General features: G+C 43.9%; 1 protein-coding gene across 2 annotated transcripts in view; it reads right to left on the reverse strand.

Annotated features, from left to right (window-relative positions):
- Positions 1 to 18,517, reverse strand: part of PATJ (PATJ crumbs cell polarity complex component) — a 141,320-nt gene that overhangs the window by 61,675 nt on the left and 61,128 nt on the right. For both annotated transcript variants that reach the window (XM_040072877.1, XM_040072880.2), the window contains one exon: positions 17,202 to 17,319. In XM_040072877.1, the coding sequence (XP_039928811.1) occupies positions 17,202 to 17,319 (118 nt within the window). The remainder of the gene's footprint in view (positions 1 to 17,201; positions 17,320 to 18,517) is intronic.

Here is an 18,517-nt window from a genome sequence, read left to right on the forward strand (position 1 = left end):
CACTAAACTCTCCTGAGACGATATTCTTACCCTAAGCTGAAGATCCCCTCTTTTGCTCTTGTTTTGTGTGAGGGATCCGGGCTCTTATTTGGGATCTCCAAGTTTCTTCTTGCTCCAATCCCGTTTTGTTCCTCTTATCCTCAGCTCACAGGAGGAAACTTTCCTTCTCTCTCAATGCTCTCCTTAAACCCCACCTGTCCCTCACGTCACTTTTTAGAGCAGAAGGTGGAAATTTCTGCTGGTGCTTGTTGACCCCTCCAGGAAGAAGGGGATAATGAGAGCCTCCACAATCTGATTCAAGTTCCCTTTCACCCTGCTCCCTGAGCAGCTGGCATCTGGAAACTGCTAACCATTAATTACTTCTTCCTACAATCAAGGGAACCATCACAAGAAAAGTGACTGAAAACCAGGGTAACTGTGGCCCACAACATCAGAGATACCACCTTCAAGGCTTGCACCATTTCACACCAACGTTTGGCACAAATGGAGTTTTTACCAACAACCTTTTTCCTTTTTCAGGCCCAAAGCTTCGTTCTAAGGCTGCACCTCCATTGCACAACATTTAAGTCCTCTGGGGAAGAGCATTTGTGTGGTTTTCTTCTTTTAATTAGATGAGAAGGCCACACCACTGAGCCTATTCACGCCCATGTTTATCCGGGATCTTTTAAAAGCAGATTTAGTGAAAGTGTGGTAAATAGAGCATCCCGATGCTAATAATTGGTGATTATAAGGGAATCTGCCTTCCCCTGCACACAATCCTTCCACTCATTTGCCTTTCAAATGATGCATTAACCCCCATGAAAGCACTTGGGTTTCCTCAGGAGTGACCTCCTCTGGGTGCTGTGCTGTGGCAATCAGCGACTCACTGGAGCTGAGCTGGGAGTGCCCCTGCTCCAGCTGATGCTCCAGCTGATGCTTCCCTTTGGGACGAAAGCACTGGCAATTCTGGGGAACTGGGTGTTTTCCTCCAGAAAGGAGACAAGCTGCTGGAGCATCACGCTGCCACTGCTTGATTAAACCCAATCAAACAGCAACAAAGACTCTTTTTTGTTGTTGTTGTCCTTCTGATAAAATCCACTGTGAGGATACAAATGGCAAGGTGTGTAAAATCAGATCACGTGTGTTTTATGCCTGGGTCATGAAATGCCAGACTGAAGGCATTTTGGAGTAATTAAATCCTTAAAAATGTGAGGTAGGCACCAATGGCAGCTGCTGTGGACCCCGTTTTTAAGAGAAAAATCCCATAACAACACCCTAATGCAAACATCCCAATGTATTCTGTGGCACTGTGCAGCTGAAGTCACTCAAAGCCAACCCCCTGCACTCTCCAGGGCTCCCCAGCTCGGGAGCATCCTGGAGATAAGGCTCAGTTATCTCTGCTGCAGCTCTCTGGGAAGACTGGCTGTGAGAACAGGGCAGGAACATTAGGAAAAGACTGCAAAGTCCCAGGGAAATTCCAGCTGCTACCTGGCACCGAGCACCAGGGATCCGTAAGGATGCCACGAAGCTTTAACGACCCCTTTCATGACTCAGTTTTGGGGAATATCTCCCAACTGGGACAGAAATTCCTTTCCTAACCTCCTCTCACAGAACCACAGGATCTCAGGAGGTGGGAGGGATGCACAAGGCTTATCCAGCTCCTGGTAGGAGCAGGTTTCCTGCCTTGCTCCTGGCTCACTTTGCTCTGGTGGGATCTACGACCCCGTTCCCTTACATTCGGATTCGAAAGCTGCTCGTTCATTTAATGTGCCTTAATATTGGGAATTCTAATCCACTGCTCTCCCCACTTGGCCTCAATGCAAACAAATGAATATTGTGAACATTTAAATTCTTCCTCCCCCGACAGGAATAACGTTAAGTCGATCCTGACAATGTTTCATAATGATGTTTAATAATGATGTTCCTACAAAGCCACTGGCATTATCTTGCAATCTTTCTGCATGGAGTCTAATTAAAGAGAACCGTGTCAGACTCCTGTCAGAAACTTGAGAGTTTCTTACCTAATGAAGACTTTTAGGGGACCACTGATAAGTTACTGCAAGAGGCAGCACCAACAACGCCCCTCAGAAGTCGAGGTGATGAGACATTTCTCACTTAGTGATACCTTTAGTTCGATTAATTTAAGAACCTGCAGTAAGAGCCCGAACCTCCTCCATCTAGAGTGGGACTAGAGAAATTTGTATTTAATAATGAAGACTTTTTGAGCAGCAAACACAAGCCTGTGTTGATGAATCCAAAGATCTAAAAAACACTCTTCAAGGAAGGTCTCCAGAGGAACTGCCACGCGTTGTGAAATGTAGGAAAAAACCTCAAAACAATGTAAAACTTCACATAAAATCAGAACAGTTGCACTAACAAGCCATAAAAATTAAAAAGGACTAGCGAGCTGGTTGTGGAAGAGCAGGTGAAGAGGAGGGAATGACGCTGGGCACTGGGATAAGAGCTGGTGGAAAGTCCCAACCCTCTCTCTGCTGTGGCAGCACAGCCCTGTGACACAACAAAGCCACGTCACAGCCACTTGGCAATGCCTACATTAAACTTCTGGATTAAAAACCCCCACCCCAGAAGCCTTAGGTTTGCTTGCACAGCAGTTTTTAAGCATGCTGTGACAGTGATTAAACAGATTAAAGCTGGATGAATCACTGGGGCCGTAAAGCCCAGGAAAATGCCCACAGAGTTGGGCTGGGAATTAACAGAGAGAGCCTTAACAGCAAGAAGCCCCACAGAAGATTGATCATGATCAGCTCCTTCAGCTGTGAATTAATTCAATGGCAATCTTAATGATAAATTTTAATCCCCTTTACTATTTTTAGGTTTTAGTTGTTCTGCTGAAGATCGATCGTAACCGTCAAGCTAGTTACTACAAAAATAGATTTACTCGCACCAAAATATTGTATTAACATTGCATGTTCCTTTTTTCAGGCCTGCTATGGGGATCTAGGTGTTTTAAATACATATATAAACTATATAAACATTTAAGGAAATATAAAATTCACGATAGATTTGGCTGATTAATTAACCACGTCAGATATTGTGAACAACTCTCCTTCCACGCTGTTTTTCCTAACGTTTACCGCTTGCAGTTGGACAGAAACGGGAACGCAATTAAAAACACAAACAGCAGCTTGGTTAATAAAAACGCTGCACAGAAACGCGCTAACTACGATTAACACGAGTTAAAAAACGTCCTCACTGCCACGTTCTCCTTTCGAACCGGGATACTGAACGGAAGCGCCGCTATTCTCCTGGCAGACAACAGCGGCTCTGCTGACTTATTAAAGAAAATATGGGTATTGATCTAATATCGACACCCAACTATGATGGACAAAAACTCTCTAACAGTTTAAAGTTAGAAAGTGTATGTTTATTACGGCGCCGGACAGTGTGCGGGATAGCTCCCAAATTCACACCGTAATTTACAGGTGATTACAGAGTCCTTTTATTTACAAAAGCATTGACTACCCAAAATACAAATGCATATTCATAACCCTGGTACCTCCCATTCCCCGCTTCATATGGTAATTAGCTCAAAAGCTATTAAGCATGCGTAGTTTGTTCCTTGAAATGGGTCGGTGGTCCTTTTCATGGGGAGGGGTCCCCAAAATGAGGAAGTAAAGAAGTCTTCCTCGCTCTGACCTTTCTACCTTTTCAATGCAAATGTGATAAATGAACCTTTGGTAGGACTCCCACTTCATGTCTTCATGACTGTTCAATGAGTTTCTGGGTAGAGGAGGCCTACAATTGTCTTGTGTTCCTAAAAGCTATTCATCAGTTTCAATATTCTTCATTATAAACCCAGCTAACCAAACAAAGTTGACAAGTAATCAGTTATTCTAATATGGAAGAGTGATCCCAAACTCAATTTCTCTTAGTTAATTACTAACTTTTAATTTCAGCAAAGCCTACTTACCTACTATAGTTAATTTCAGCAAAGCTTACCTCTAACTAAAATCTTAACCCCTCTAAAAATCCTTAATTCTCTAAAGTTTATGTCTCACTGCGGCCATCAAACCTGGGTTTAGGTGGTCCAGTTCCCACCTCGCCCCGTCTCTGGGTTTCACGCACAGCTCGTTGCGCGGTGCCCTCGGAGGAGGCTCGGCCATCCCCACCACGGCCACAAACACTTCCAGCAAATTCCAAACACAGCTGACAACTCTCAGCTTCACACCCCCCAAGCTTTTATTCGCGGGCCAGCGAAGAAAAATATCCTCTCTCAGCCCCTAACGAGTTGCTCAGGTTTGATAAGGTATTTTCATTCCCGCTGAAGGGGCTGTGGAGAGAAAAGCTCTTTGTTTCAGGCTGCTGAGGAAAAAGGCAAAAAAGCTGGACTTTTTACTACGGTCAGTGCTGGGTCCAGATTCCTCCCAATTCTCTGGGTGCACACATACTTTAAATGAAAAAAAGCTATTCAGGAAAATTGTGCTAATGGGTGTGCTCAGATCTCCGTGCGGATTGCCTTTTATAACTTCCAATGCGCGTTAAAAGCAGAAAATGTTTGATTTAAATGAAATGCAAAGCCAATTTAAATTAAAAAGCAGCTAAATATTAAAAAAGCTGCGAGTATCTAGCTTCTAGAGGAAACGAGGTGATGGTCAGTTCACTCATGGAAAAGACCTGACCAGCCCCACATTGCTGTTCAGATGATTTATCTCATCTTTTTTTTTTTAATTTAGGCAGCTATCACTATTTTCTTAGGTTCACACTTGCCTTGTCTTCCATCAAACTACTGACAGCTCCTCAAAAATTTACAAACTGCCTGGCCACTCTTGAGCTTTGAGCTACCAAATTGCACCTGAGTCATCAGGGCTGTGTTTGGGTACAAACCTGAGTTTCCCAATGTCACAGCCTGCCTTTGATTGCTGAGGGAAAATGAAACACGGGTGAAAAATGACTGCGACACCTGGCAGTGCTGCAGATTTCTGCGCCTTGGAACAGAACAAATGCGCACCCACAATTCCTCTTGGAGGCCTCTTCTGTTCATAAATAAGAATACAGAGAATAAACATTCTCTTGTTATGTATTTATTTCCATTTCTTCAGCTATCACGTCCCAATTTGTGGTGTCTCATGTGTTAATCACAGCCCAGCGTTCTGATTTTAGATCATGTTTCAGCCCAGAAGTCCCAGGAGAAGTGGAGATGAAGGAGAAGATCCTTCCTCCCTCCTCTGTCCAAGTCAGCTCTCCTGCCACACTCCTGCAAATCCATTCCTCCTTCCTGGAGCAGAACATTAGAGAGGATGACAAAGTGAACGCCCCGCAAGAAGATAAACCACCAAAATACAAACTTCCAGGCTGAAAACACACTGCTGGATTATGGCACCAACTAAATAAAGAATTCATTCAAAGGCCTCTTCTGAAAATGAGACAGCGAGAGTTCTAGGAAGAAGCTTCCACTGTCTTATGTGACATAAATTGAAGGTAAGTGGGCACCCAGGGCTAATGAGAACACAGATCCTTTTCTAGCACTGCAAGTGTTATCAGGCAGCAACTTCTGCCAAATTCCTCCACCATCAGGTGAGGCAGGGGAACCTGGACAGGGAAGGGATAACAATTCCTCTCCACACAAATCCCCCACTGAATAATGCTGTGAAATCATGGAGCAGTTGCACGCTCCCCCTAAATAAGCCATAAATCTTATTTAATCAGCTGTCCTGAGAGTCTATTGGAGAAGTTAATCAGGTTTGCGCTGCACTTATGACATCATAACGCTTGACAGATTTGATTAAATAAAACAGTATTTTGTATTAGAAATTCTATTCTGATTATTTTTAAGCTCTCCAAAGGACAGAGCCTGGCAGACCTGTTTTCTCTTCCAAAAAGAGTAAAATAAAAGTGCCAGGGTCAGACACCTTTCCTTCAAATAAGAGGTGCTAAGCAAGACATTCATTTTTCTGCAGAAGAAAAATTGTATCACAAAGAAGTGGACAGAGTATTTGAAGAGACGATTTTTTTTTTTTTTTTTTTTTTTTTTAATTTAGTACCAGAATATGTTATTAGACAACAAATAGCTTCTCTTCTAATGTATTTAATGAAATAAAGATATTAATGCATCAAGCTTTGGGCATTTTTTGAAATGAACACAATTATAACCAGGAAATTGATGATGTATGTGAGCAGAGACTTGCAATATGTCAAGCACTCTCTCTTTTTCCTTCTGGCAAAAGAAATCCATCTCCAAGGATTAATCCAGGAGGAAGAGCTAAATGGATAAACTTTTCTATATTAAATAGACTCACTTTTTCCACTCTGACTGGAGGAGGAAATCCACTAAGAGAAAGTTAAAAAATAAACGCCTGAGGGAAAAGTAAGAGTGGGGTATGGTAATTTTTACTTTTACTGTAATTCTTTTGGCTTCATATTCAACTGATTTTTTTCTTCCCCTTCCTATGGAATTCAGCCTTCAAAAAAGATGATTCAGATGCATCCATCACTTACTCTCCAGTAATAAACACTGTCTTCTGGGTTAGCTGGAACTCCATGGATCCTGCTTTCTGTTTTATTTTATTTTTAAATGTGCATGGCCACCTGACCTCTGGGAACTGTGGCGTGGAGCCCCACAGCTCTCAGGACGCTTCATGTCTCTTCTGACAGATGGCCAAGCAAGACATCCAACAGATGGCAACCCACCAAAGAGATTCCAGGTCTTCCCAATGGCAGTCCAGGGGTCATGCTCCAGTGTTTATTAATTATATTTCAGGCTCTTAATAGAAATTCGGCATAGTTCTAATGGGGGTAGGTAATTTTATTCTGTTTTTCTACAGAAAAAACATCCCCCCATGCAATCCAAGCTCCTGCCCCCAAACCTCTGGACTGGCAGCAAATCTCGTGGTGGAGCAGGGGTCTCAAAGGTGCTGTAAAAAGTCCATGAAAATAGGCAGGAGAGAAACCTGGTAAACACTCTGACTGGGGGAAAGGCTTTGGTGTGAGCTCACACTTTAATAAAAGTCAGAGAATTCTCTCGAGGGAAAGCCTCAGGGAGGCTCCAGCCACAGGAAAAGCTCCAAGTGGAGCTCACACCTTCCTCAACACCCAAGGCAGGCAAATGGGAGACACACATCTGCAGGATTCCAAGTTCATTAGCTGCACTACTCACTCATTAAAACCCTCACAACTTTCCCCATCCCACAGCAGCCCTCCTGCACACACAAACAACAGCCACATCCTTCCGGCCCCAAAAGGCTCTGCTGAGCTCCCTGCTCCTCACAAAATCCATTCCCACCTCTTTCCCAGCCCTGATTCACAAACTGCCTCTGCTCATCCTTGCACAGAGCTCTCCCTCCTCCCTCATCCATCACATCCCTGTCTCATCCCATTTTTTCCCCTTCCACTCTTCTCCCAGCCCTTCAGGGATTCCTCACTAGGCACCACGCTGGTCCCTCACCTCAGCGGCCCTGGAAAATCAGTGTTTAAAACCCCATATCTTCTATACAAACAGTATTTTAAAAAATCACATGATCTACACTTCTAACAACTCAATGCTGAAATGAACCCTTGCTCTGAAATGACAGCATTGTCTACTGAAATCCATTAATGATGCACAACAAAGTGATACTGTGTTAATCCTTAAACAATCTGTCACCTCCCTAAAAGAGGAACAGGTGACAAAATGGATGGAGGAAATTGCAGCCAATCCTTATGGGTTTAAACCAGATTTTTTTTGCCAAACACCTGAGGGGGGAAAAAAAAAAGAGTTTCTGGCTCAGAACCTTGCGTTAGGGTTTATATTTCAGCGCAGGAAAACGCCAAGATCTGAAGGTCCAGGTGGAGGTGAGGCTGGCACAGGGAGCACCAAGGGAATCTCATCCTTTCTCCTTGCCCAGCTGAGGCTGAGCAGTGACTGCAGCACAGCACAGCCACAGCTCTGGCAGATTCCCGGACTGGAAGTGACACAGGACATCACTCTGGTGATGTTTCAGCACGCACAAAGTGCTGTCTGCTCCCACAGCACCTGGAGGGATGGAGGCAGAGCAGCACAAGGCCTCTAACAGCCTTGTTTGGGAGCTGAAATCCCCCTCTGCTCTCACAGCACAGCGTTGAGAGCCATAACTCAGCTCCACGTGCAAGTGCACACACCAGAAAATGCCCAGTACCTTCCCAACCTCTGGCTTTTCCATTGAAATCCCTCCTGGTTTGGGCACCTGGCTCATCACCAAGAAACTGCACACTGCAAGTATGGGAACTTACCTTCAGTATCTTGTAATATTCCCAGGACCACCACACCGTGGAAACGATGATTTCCCACCTCACCCTAAGGAGCGGGAAGTCTGTACTTTTCTAGAAATACAGAGTTCAGGATACTACACAAGCATAACATTTGTAGGTTGAAAAAATCTACTTAGGCTTACCACTCTGAAACTGCAGAAAAAACCCAGCAGAATTCATAAATCTGTGATGAGCACCGTGCTTGTTTTTCAGCTTAAGGGACACAAAACCCCTCTGAAGCTACCCAATGCATCGAAACAAAACCAAAAACCCCACTACTCAGAGCACTCAGTGCCCCTAAAACAATCACAGACGGCCTGGCAAAGCCAAGGTTCACCACTCCCAGCTTCAGAACAGGTTTGGAACTCACCTGCAGCTCTGTCCCCTGGCAGTGGAACACTCATCACCTGAGCAGGAGGTCTCCAGCTCAGCTGGCTCCTGTCCCCTCACCTGTGCTGTGCCCCTCTCGTGCCCTCCCGCCTCACAAACCCCACTGCTCCACTCTCTCCTCTGCATTCCCAGAACACCCCCAGCACCTGATGGGACATCAGCTCTGCCCTTGGATCCCAAGTGCCAGCTGTGGATCCTGGCAGCAGGTGCAGGGCAGGGCCAGGGCTGGCAGCTCACAGCCCCTCACCAGTGGTACCTGATTGTGCCTTCCAGACGCTGGGAATCCCTCCCCACTCCCCAGGTGGCCTGGATTCAGGGGTGTCTCCAGGGAGGTGCCTGTGGGGAGCAGAGCCACATCCCTTCCCAGCCACAGCAGCCCAAATTTGCTGTTTCCTTGATGAGAGAATCATGGATTGGTTTGGGTTGGAAGGGACCTTAAAGCTCCTCTCACTCCTGCCATGGGCAGGGACACCTTCCCCTACCCCAGGCTGCTCCAAGCCCCAATGTCCAACCTGGCCTTGGACACTTCCAGGGATCCAGGGACAGCCACAGCTTCTCTGGGCAACCTCAGATCATAACAATTCCTCTAACAACTTCTTGGGGAAGCAGAGTGGGAGAAGCACAAGCCACGACCTCCAAGCAGCGATGGAGAAAACAGACACGCACATCATCACACTGATTATAAAAGGCTCATTATTGCTTCTGGGGCAGCAGAAAGAACCACCTGCCCTTCAGCCAGCTGCCACATCTCCTCTAAAGACAGAGTGGCAAAAGGGTTCTGAATTTGGTGATAAAATAGAGCTGCTCATCTGATGCAGCCACACACACAAATATATCTGCATACAGATTTCCTTCCTGATGCCTTTAGCTTGCAATCAGTTTTCGATACACACGTGGCCACCACAAGGCATAAAGCAAATTTTCACTGGTCTGCCACAGTGTTCTGTAGCCAGCACACCTAGAGATAAATGCTCTGGATTGCTCTTTAAATGCCACCTACCCTGATAAAGAGCAATTACACACCTGCCCAGAATGATGAGCGGCCCCTAAGCCACGACAGGGAGTAAGGGAGAAACAAGTCTTCAGAGTAAGAAACAAGAAATATTTTCAACTTTCCCCTGACAGTTCAAGAAGTTGATTCTGGACAGCTGCCTCAGCTGCTGCAATGCTGTGCAAAACTAGGTAATGCCTGTGAAGAATAAAATTATTGACGTTTTTTATATTTCCCTTCTGTTAGAACCTTACTTCCACTACGTACTGGGAGCAGCTACTGCTTAAACCCAGCAGAGCATTTTGTTACAGAGCTATTATGCAAATAATCTGCTCTGTATTCTAACTAGGAGAAATGCTGTGCTAGTCTGGGCAAGACATGAGGCACTGTGGAGTTTTCTTTTTAATTTTTTTTTTTTTTTTTCCCTGTGCACTGGAGCAACATCATTTACGGTGGCAATGATGAAAGAAGATATCTCCCCATCTAAAAATCAGGTTATTAGTCAAGAATATAAACACACAACCACCTTTTATGAGCCGGTGTCTGCCTTTCATTTATCTACTTAAATATTTACATCCTTTTAACGTGTTTCTAGTTGCAAGCCACTGCAGTGGTGTTAAGAGCACTTTGGTGAGAGCAATGCATAAAGACCTACTTGGATCATCCTCCCTTAGCAAGTTTGTACCTGTGCTTACAGATTTAAGCCACAGACATTATCTTCTATCTGAAATTACTTATCTGTGGCAGAGGAGCGAGATCAAAGATCCCACACGGCATCAGCCACCTGCACCAAGCCCCAGACAATGCAATAATCACATTGGAACATCAAATCTGGGTTATTTCATGCCCAGCATTTTGGTGCTGTTCCCTGGGTACCTGGCTGGTGTTTGGGAGAAAAGATCTTACCTAAGAACAAACGCAATCTCAGGCAATATTTAAAGATTAGATTATCCTTCACTGCAAATAGCTCATTTGTTTACTATCACATTGCTTTATTCTTGCTTTGCCTCCTTCTACCATGAAAATGCTGAATATTCAGTTTAGATTCCCAGCAGCTTTTTATTTTAGTCTAAAAACATTTACCTAACACATTCTTAACAAGCAAAGTGAAGAAAATTCAGCCATCTGTCTCTGCATTACAATAACAGTTATGGAAGAGTAGATTATTCTATACAGCAAGAAATTTAATGCTATGAATTCTTATACTTTAAGCACTGTGTGCTCCAGTCAGTTTTGTATACAAGAATGTTGAGCACTGGCACACACACAGAAGCAATGATTTATAAGCAAACACAAGAGAAAATATTTTAGAGATATTAAATGCATTCGATATTCCAATCATGCTATATGTCCATGCTTCAAACTGAAGGGAAAAAAAAATTAAAAAAAAAAAATAAAAAAATCTCTGCTATTATTTTCTTTCCCCAGCGCTTCTCTAGTTCTAAATTATCACTAAAAATACTTAAAAAATGACTTGCTGGAAACAAACACGACACAGAGATAGATGTGAATCCTTACCTGGGAAACCCCCTTGTACCATTGCTGTACCAGCATGCACTCAGGAAATCTGCATTCCTGACAAACATTCAGGGCTGTAAGCAGCTCAAATCCTCATCACACACAGGCTCAGGGCTTGTCTTTCTTCTGACGACCTTGGGCCTATTTTCCTGAGATTTTTTTTTTTTTTTTTTTTTTTCCTCCCTCTCCTTAAGGGCAAACCGTCTGTCTGTTTCTACTACGAGATGCCATCAATTATATTAATTTCGTGCTGCCCACAAGCTCCCAGTTACATCTGCCAGCAGAGGAAGAGCTGCCTATGGAAGCACGCAGGGAGCAGCAGATCCCTGGATTCCCACATCTGACCCACGGATGCTCCCAGCTGCTGTTTGTGCTCTGCCAGCATCCGAATGACATCTCCATCCCCAAGCACCCCCAGCGTGTCTGTGTGGCTGGCAGCTGCAGGTACCCTCCAGCCTAATGACCCAGTGCACGGCAAAGGAGCAGTTAATAATCTTATTTACCTGAGCATCCTCCTTCCCGCGAGCTACGGGGGTTAAAAATTAATTTCTCTCTCACAAACGGCTTCATTAAAATCCGTTTTTTTTTTTTTTTTTCCCTCCGACGCTGCAAACCTCCCGGTTTCCCCAACACTGATGCATGGGGTTTTGCTTGTTTTGTTTTGGGGTTTGTTTTTTTTCAGTGTCAGAAAACAAAACCAATCTGTCACTATAAGCATAAGAAGGCTCAAACTTCATTGTAACTTGTGTTCTGTTGAAACCCCAAACAAGCAATATTAGTTTCACTGTAATGAATGCTGAACTGAAACACTGAAAAGACTCAAAATCCTTCATTTAGCAATTAAAAAAAAAAAGCAAAGATAAAAATCTCTCTCTGAATTTATAAACGTACTTAGTTATTTTGGGAAGTCCTACTAATTCCTTCTTCCAAAAGCTACATCTAAAACAACTCAAAATACTCAGTTATTTCGCTAATATCATTAATTTGTTAATTTTTAAAGTTCATTGTCCTTCCTTTAGAATATGTCTCGCAGCACACACGCAGCCATCTGTTCAGTGCATTATGTCAAGCACACAGTAAAAAAAAAACAACCAAAACAAAACCAAAAAAAAAAAAAAAAAAAAACCCCACAAGAAGTCCCAGCTGCAATTTTACTATTACTTCATCAAAAATGCAATTTCCTCTCGCAATACTTCATCGGATGGTAACTGTGATTCACAGAGAGAGCGAAGCCCAAAGGAACCCACAGCCTCCAAGGGCAGTGCCAGCGCCTCCCTCGCGCATCCCAGCGCGGCAGAGCAGATCCGTGGCTCTGCCCAGCGAGTTCTGCACCTGATGGCAGCGGCTGGTTACAAACCCCACGTAGCTGAGCTAATGGTGGGTCAGAACTAGAATGGGAAAAGAAGATTAGCAGCACAGAGCCACGTTAAACAGAGATTAATGAGAAAATGAAAGTCGCTGCTCTGTTTGTCTGATCCCGGCTCTCGCCTGATTTAAGGAAATCCACCGCGCTAAACACACTTGGTGCCGTGTTTGAGGACACTAAATCTTGCATTTCCTGCTTCTGCAGTATTTTATTTTCATAGAGCTTGAAGCCTTTTTCCAAGCTACATCTTCCCCTCCGAGCATCATCTCTTGTTTGCTGTTGATTGCAGTGACATCTATTGGAGAGGCAGTGCTTGGCTGCACGAGCTGCCTCCACTGAGGATCAACACTTTCAGGAGATCCCCCTCCCAAAATAAAAAGTGAAAGTCAGGATTGCTTTTCCTTGGTTTCAGCACAGCTTTGCACAAACCAGGCTCCAAACAGCGAGACACCTGGGAATTATGAGTGGGTTGGCTTTTATTTACTCATTTGTTAATAATCCTGGCCTTCTCCCAAAATGCTGATCATCACCTTGCCATCCTCACCCACAGGAGGGCACAGACACTCCCAGAGATCCTGCTCCTGCCCACCCCATGAACCTGACCATACCTTCCTCAAAGTCTCAACTGAACTGGATTCCCTTTTTTTTCCCATCTTTTATTTTCAATGAAAGCCACTCTGCTCTCGCCGATCACAGACATCACTGGATGCTGCTAAAAACCTCAGGCGTGTTAAGAGCTGCCCAGTCCCAACCCAACCCTCGTATCACAACGGGGAAATCACAGAACCACGGAATGGTTTGGGTTGGAAGGGACCTTAAAGCTCATCCAACCTGGCTTTGGACACTTCCAGGGATGGGGAATCCACAACTTCTCCATGCCAGGGCCTCCCCACCCTCTGAGTCAAGAATGCAAAGTCCAAATACCAGAGAAGTTTTAAAATCTCTTGCTTTAGCAGAGAAACCGCTGTTCCTCAAAAAAAGCATCTTAGGAAGATAAATCATTATGCTTTCTTACAGCTCCATTGATTTCTACATTAACTAGAGACAAAATAAGAGGAAGGGGGCATTATTATCCCCTTATTAGATACAGTTAAATACCCTTGCAGACAGGAAGTCTGAGCACAGCAGTAGCTTTGTCCATTATCCAAGCCACCCTCCACGGATTTTTTTATTACCATCTATTTTTATTATTTTAGACTTATACGAAACCAACCAGATCGATCTCAGTCAACTAACTGACAAAAGATTCCACTAAAAACGCAACAGCAGTTGGAGTCAGGGATTTCAAGTTCTTCCAACAGCTGTCCTTTCACTTTTTCTAGAAGGGTTTTCCAGCTCTCTCCTACCTAATTTACGTCTGCTGCGACTCTCGGTCACGAAAGCAAATCCAAATTGTACAGCCAGGAGCTCCCCCAAGGAAAAGCCCACGAAACATTCCATTACAAGCTGCTCTGCCCATCCATTTCCTCTGCTGCTTTTTACTACCAACCCCTCATTATGGCAATAAGCCACCACGGGGTGCACACCAGTCCATTAGCAGGTTCTTGGAGCACACCTCCAGCCATCCCCATCCACCCCAGGAAAACACACCGGTGCCTACTGAATGCCTGCAGCACAGCTGCTCACAAGCACAAACAGCTCCTTTGTGTGCTCTGCCCTCCTTTTACTTGTTTTGATTAAAAAAAAAAAAAAAAAAAAAAAAAAAAAAAGGCAGAAAAAAAATCCCATTTACAACCCGGTGTTTTTCAGATTTGGGAAGTCTGAAAAAAAAACCCCAACCCAAACAACCAGTTTCTCCAAAACAGGCTCGAAACAAAACCCACACACAGGGTTAGAGCTGGGTACAGATAAGGATTTGGAAGTGTCACTAGAAGAAGGAATAAAACAAGAGGAAACACAACTTTCAACTTGCCTTCAAAGTTTGGGAAAAGCTGTCTAAGAACTTAGGAAATGATGCTGGAAGTACTGGAGGTATGAAAGAAAGGAGAAGCAGATCTGAAACTAAAGGGTCTTGGGTGCAAGAGTCACATTTGGAAAAAAAAAAATAACAACAAAAAAACAAATGACAAAACACCTGGAACTTTAAACTTCTGAAACCACAGAAACATGGAAGGACACATCTGGAGCTTCTCTAAACCAAAATCTACCTCACAGTTCTACACCCAACAAGGATTTGCCCTCTCTGGATCAAACCCAACCCCTGGAAAGAAAAGGGAGAACGTGCACAAGAAATGACTGTTTGTTCCAACAGGTCAGCAAGGAGAGCTACAATTTCAGTGGGAAAGCAGAAACAAAAAGGGAGCTTTGCCAAAAGGCAAGTGGGTTTGGATTTTAGGGGAAATAAAATCAACACCGAAAGGTTATTCAGCCAATTTAAGGTGAAAACAGACAAAACATGGAGACTCTGAGGTGATATGGATGGGAGAGAAAGGAAAGAAAACCCCTGAAATATGGCAGGAAGACTTAACAATGCTCTGCTTTTTCAGTCTGGGGAATGATGGAGGATGTGGAGACAAAGGATGAGAGGGAGGGCTGAAAGGAGTGATAAGCAAGGACAAAAAATGTCAAGCGGAGCAAATAAAGTATTTCTGGAGTTTGAACGAAATTGATGAGCAGGTTCCTGACACTGCAGCTGTGTTAGTAAGAATGCTAAAAAACAAAGCAAAATCCATCAGGAGCAAAGCAAGAGGACAGATTTAACAGCTGTCCCACCTCAAAATGCCCTCTAAGGCTTTCCATGCTATGACAGAGATTGAGAACTACAGGAAGCAAATAAAGGAGAGGTTTTGATGTGAATTTACCTGGGCTGACAGCACATCTTCCTTTTGGATACTTTATCTTCTAAATGAGGAAGAAAATAAATCTAGCTCACCTGTTGATATATTTTTAGTTGAGGTTCCAAATCCAGTGGAATTAGTTGGATAGGTGGGTAAGGAACAGAGCAACATGAACATACAAATGGGCAGTCAAGGAAGACAAGTTCTTGTCTGGGTTGGGATTTCTGGGAAAGGTGCCCAAGAACCAGGACAGAAGTTATGAGCATCAAGTAGCTCACAGGAACAACACTGTACTGGAATTTGCAGAGAAAACTTTGTTTTTCAAGTGATCACAGAGCAGGGACTCTGTAAAAGCCCATTCCACAGCTGCCAAGATGCTCAATGCCATTAAGTACATTTGGATCATTTCTAACATGCTTTTTACTGGAAGGGCTGAGGCACAAACTTAGTTTAAGCTTCCCTGGCCTGCTCTTTATTTTTAAAGGAACAGGATGAGGTTAGGAAGAACACATCTCTGCTTCCCAAGATCCGTGGAAAAGATGGCTACAGCAAAACATCCAACTTCAGTCAGTAAAAAGGAAAGAGAGGAGATTCCCCCGAACAGATCTGTGTGCTGCTGCCAAGCCTGGTAGGATTGATGAATTTAATATCAGCAGCAGCTTTACCTTTTCAGCTTCCAGACTCAGCCAGCAATATCATTAGGGATGGCAGGAGAGCTAAAAAATTACCAAGCCCATGAATAAGGAATTACTTCTGTGCAAAGTATTAACTCAGGCCCAGCAAGCCCTTGGATTGAGGCACATCCTAATTAGATAACTCAGGTGTCAGCCCACTTATCACACCTATCCTTTAACTGGGAATTAGGACTTCAATAACGAGCTGGAATGTGTTTGCTACAATTGGAGCTTTACCCAGTCGGTTTGGGAGCTCAAGATGATGAGAAAAATCACTGTAGCAAAAAAAAAAAAAACCAAAAAACCCCCCAAAACCCACAAACTAAACCCCAACAAGAGCCCACACAGAATGACAGAATGTTAAAGAGATGCACAGGACATTTAAAATCATCTCACTCCACCTCCTGCCAAGGGCAGAGGCACTTTCCACTAAACAAGCTTGGTCCAGGCCTTACCTTATGCTGATTTGGTATAAAAGAGCATAAAGATTTAAAAAAAAAAAAAAATTAACTGATTTTAGAAAGCAGTTTAGGACTCCTAATTGCAAGTTCAGTATTCCTAAATATTTTACTGCAAGATAAGCTATGAATAATAATATTCCATTTAACCAAAGTTGTAATTAACCGAAGTTGTGATTCAAAAGCAGCTGGAACCTAAACTATGCTGCCAGGAACTCTCCACCTGCACTGCTTCCTACTCCTTAAGTCCCTGCGCCTCCACAGAGTGAGCATCACCACAAACCACTGCCAAACCCAAAATGGGACAGAATTTGGGAAGCATGACACAACACCCATTTTGCAGAACCTTTCCCGTGCAGAGTGCTACAAAACCAGGGGATCCTTTCCTCAGCAGAGCACCAAAACTACTAATCAGCAAATTTTTTTTTCCTTTTTAAAGGAACCCACCTTGCTTCAACAGCATTGCCTGGGATCAACTCCAGGTTTTCTGGTTTTTTGCACCAGTGATCCTCAACCTGCCACTGAAATTAGAGCAGTAAAACACAACATCTCCAGTCAGCGCTGACATCTCTGCCCAAGCAACTCCTCCAGACATGGCTGAGATGTTCTGGGACTGAAAATAAACTCAGCCCTTCCTGAATCTCCTCAGAAGAGCTGAGCTCTGGGAGCCTGGCTGGGGACAAGAACCATCTGAGTTACAAACCAGGCTGAGGATCGATGCTGTGGCCACACTGAGCACCATTTCCCACATGAGATAAAAGGCTTCTCAGCACCTGATTGTGTCCCAGAAACGTGATCTGCTGCAATGATTGGAGCACTACTCACCCTCTGCACAAGCATCCTCATCCTCCTCTTCATCCACAGCAGCCTCCTCTGCGTGATGCCTTTCGAGTGCTCTGTAAGGAGGTGGCAGCTTCATGGGAGGTGGAGCCCCATATCTCCTCTGATGGATTCAAAGACAAAGAGTTACACGTTTTGTAACCTCTGAGCACAAGAGAGAAAAAGAAAATCCCATTGTCTGTTGCACTGAATGTGCACAGGCACAGCGCTTAATTACAATGCTAAACTCTGCAGCAAAGGCTTTTTGTGTGAGAAAGCAGAGCAAGAAGTGACACTGAACACCAAGAAAAAGGAACTAAAACACAATAGTGCACGCACGTTTACTTGTTGATAAAATACTCGTGGTACTGTCATAAACATCACAGCGTGAACATTAATCAAGGGTTAAATCCAAACACTAAATTATACATATAAATCATAACCTAAATGCATTGTGCTTCGTATAAGCCTCCACAACAAAACTGTCTGCTGCTGATAAACATCAATATTTTAAAAAAATACAAAATAAGAACTCAATCCTCTTAGTCCATACATGAATATTTAAACATCACCGTCCGTCCGTATTCTGGCGCAAATTTAATAAAGACTTTGAATGATTCCTCCCAATAAAATTCTATTACCTCACATAAATACAGGCAGCTCCTATAATGATGCATATAGCGGCGCATGGCAGGAATACAGAGCAGGCTCTGAGGCTGGAGGAGGCTCTGGCTCAGCTCAGCAGTTGGTTTCACAGCTCCAAGGAACTGGGTCCTGCCTTGGTTTGCTCCACTAAACGATGCTCAGCTGCATCCCCACTGCTAATAGCGGGATGCACTTCAGAGAGGGAACGCCAGGGAGGAGATGCCATTAGAGCATCCAGAATTCCTGTAATTAATTCCCTCAGTGCCTGGGAAATATGACACAACACCCAAACACATCAAGCCCAGGATAATGTTTGGGGTGGGGGGGTTTTTTTTTGTTTATTTTTCTTTTTTTTTCACCGTGCACAGTGAAAGCTGAACCCGCGTATCGATTTTTCAACTCCCCAAGTCGGATTTGTACAGAACGGTGCGAGCAGAGAGCTGCAATGTGTGGGGAATTTGGAGAGGTGAAGATATCTGTCATCTCATCTAAGAAATGTAACAGGAAAGCGCTGCCCCGAACACAGAACACAATAATAAATGGAATTAATTCAATCCACCGGTAGCACAAGTGTGTAGCGACAGTCCTTGGAAGCACAACAGCTGTTTTCCAAAAGGATGTCACACACTTAATGGTGCCTCCCACTTTTTTTCCTGAAGCCAGCACAGAGAGAACTG

This window comes from Hirundo rustica, chromosome 9 (assembly GCF_015227805.2).
Source record: "Hirundo rustica isolate bHirRus1 chromosome 9, bHirRus1.pri.v3, whole genome shotgun sequence".
Lineage (NCBI taxonomy): Eukaryota > Metazoa > Chordata > Aves > Passeriformes > Hirundinidae > Hirundo > Hirundo rustica.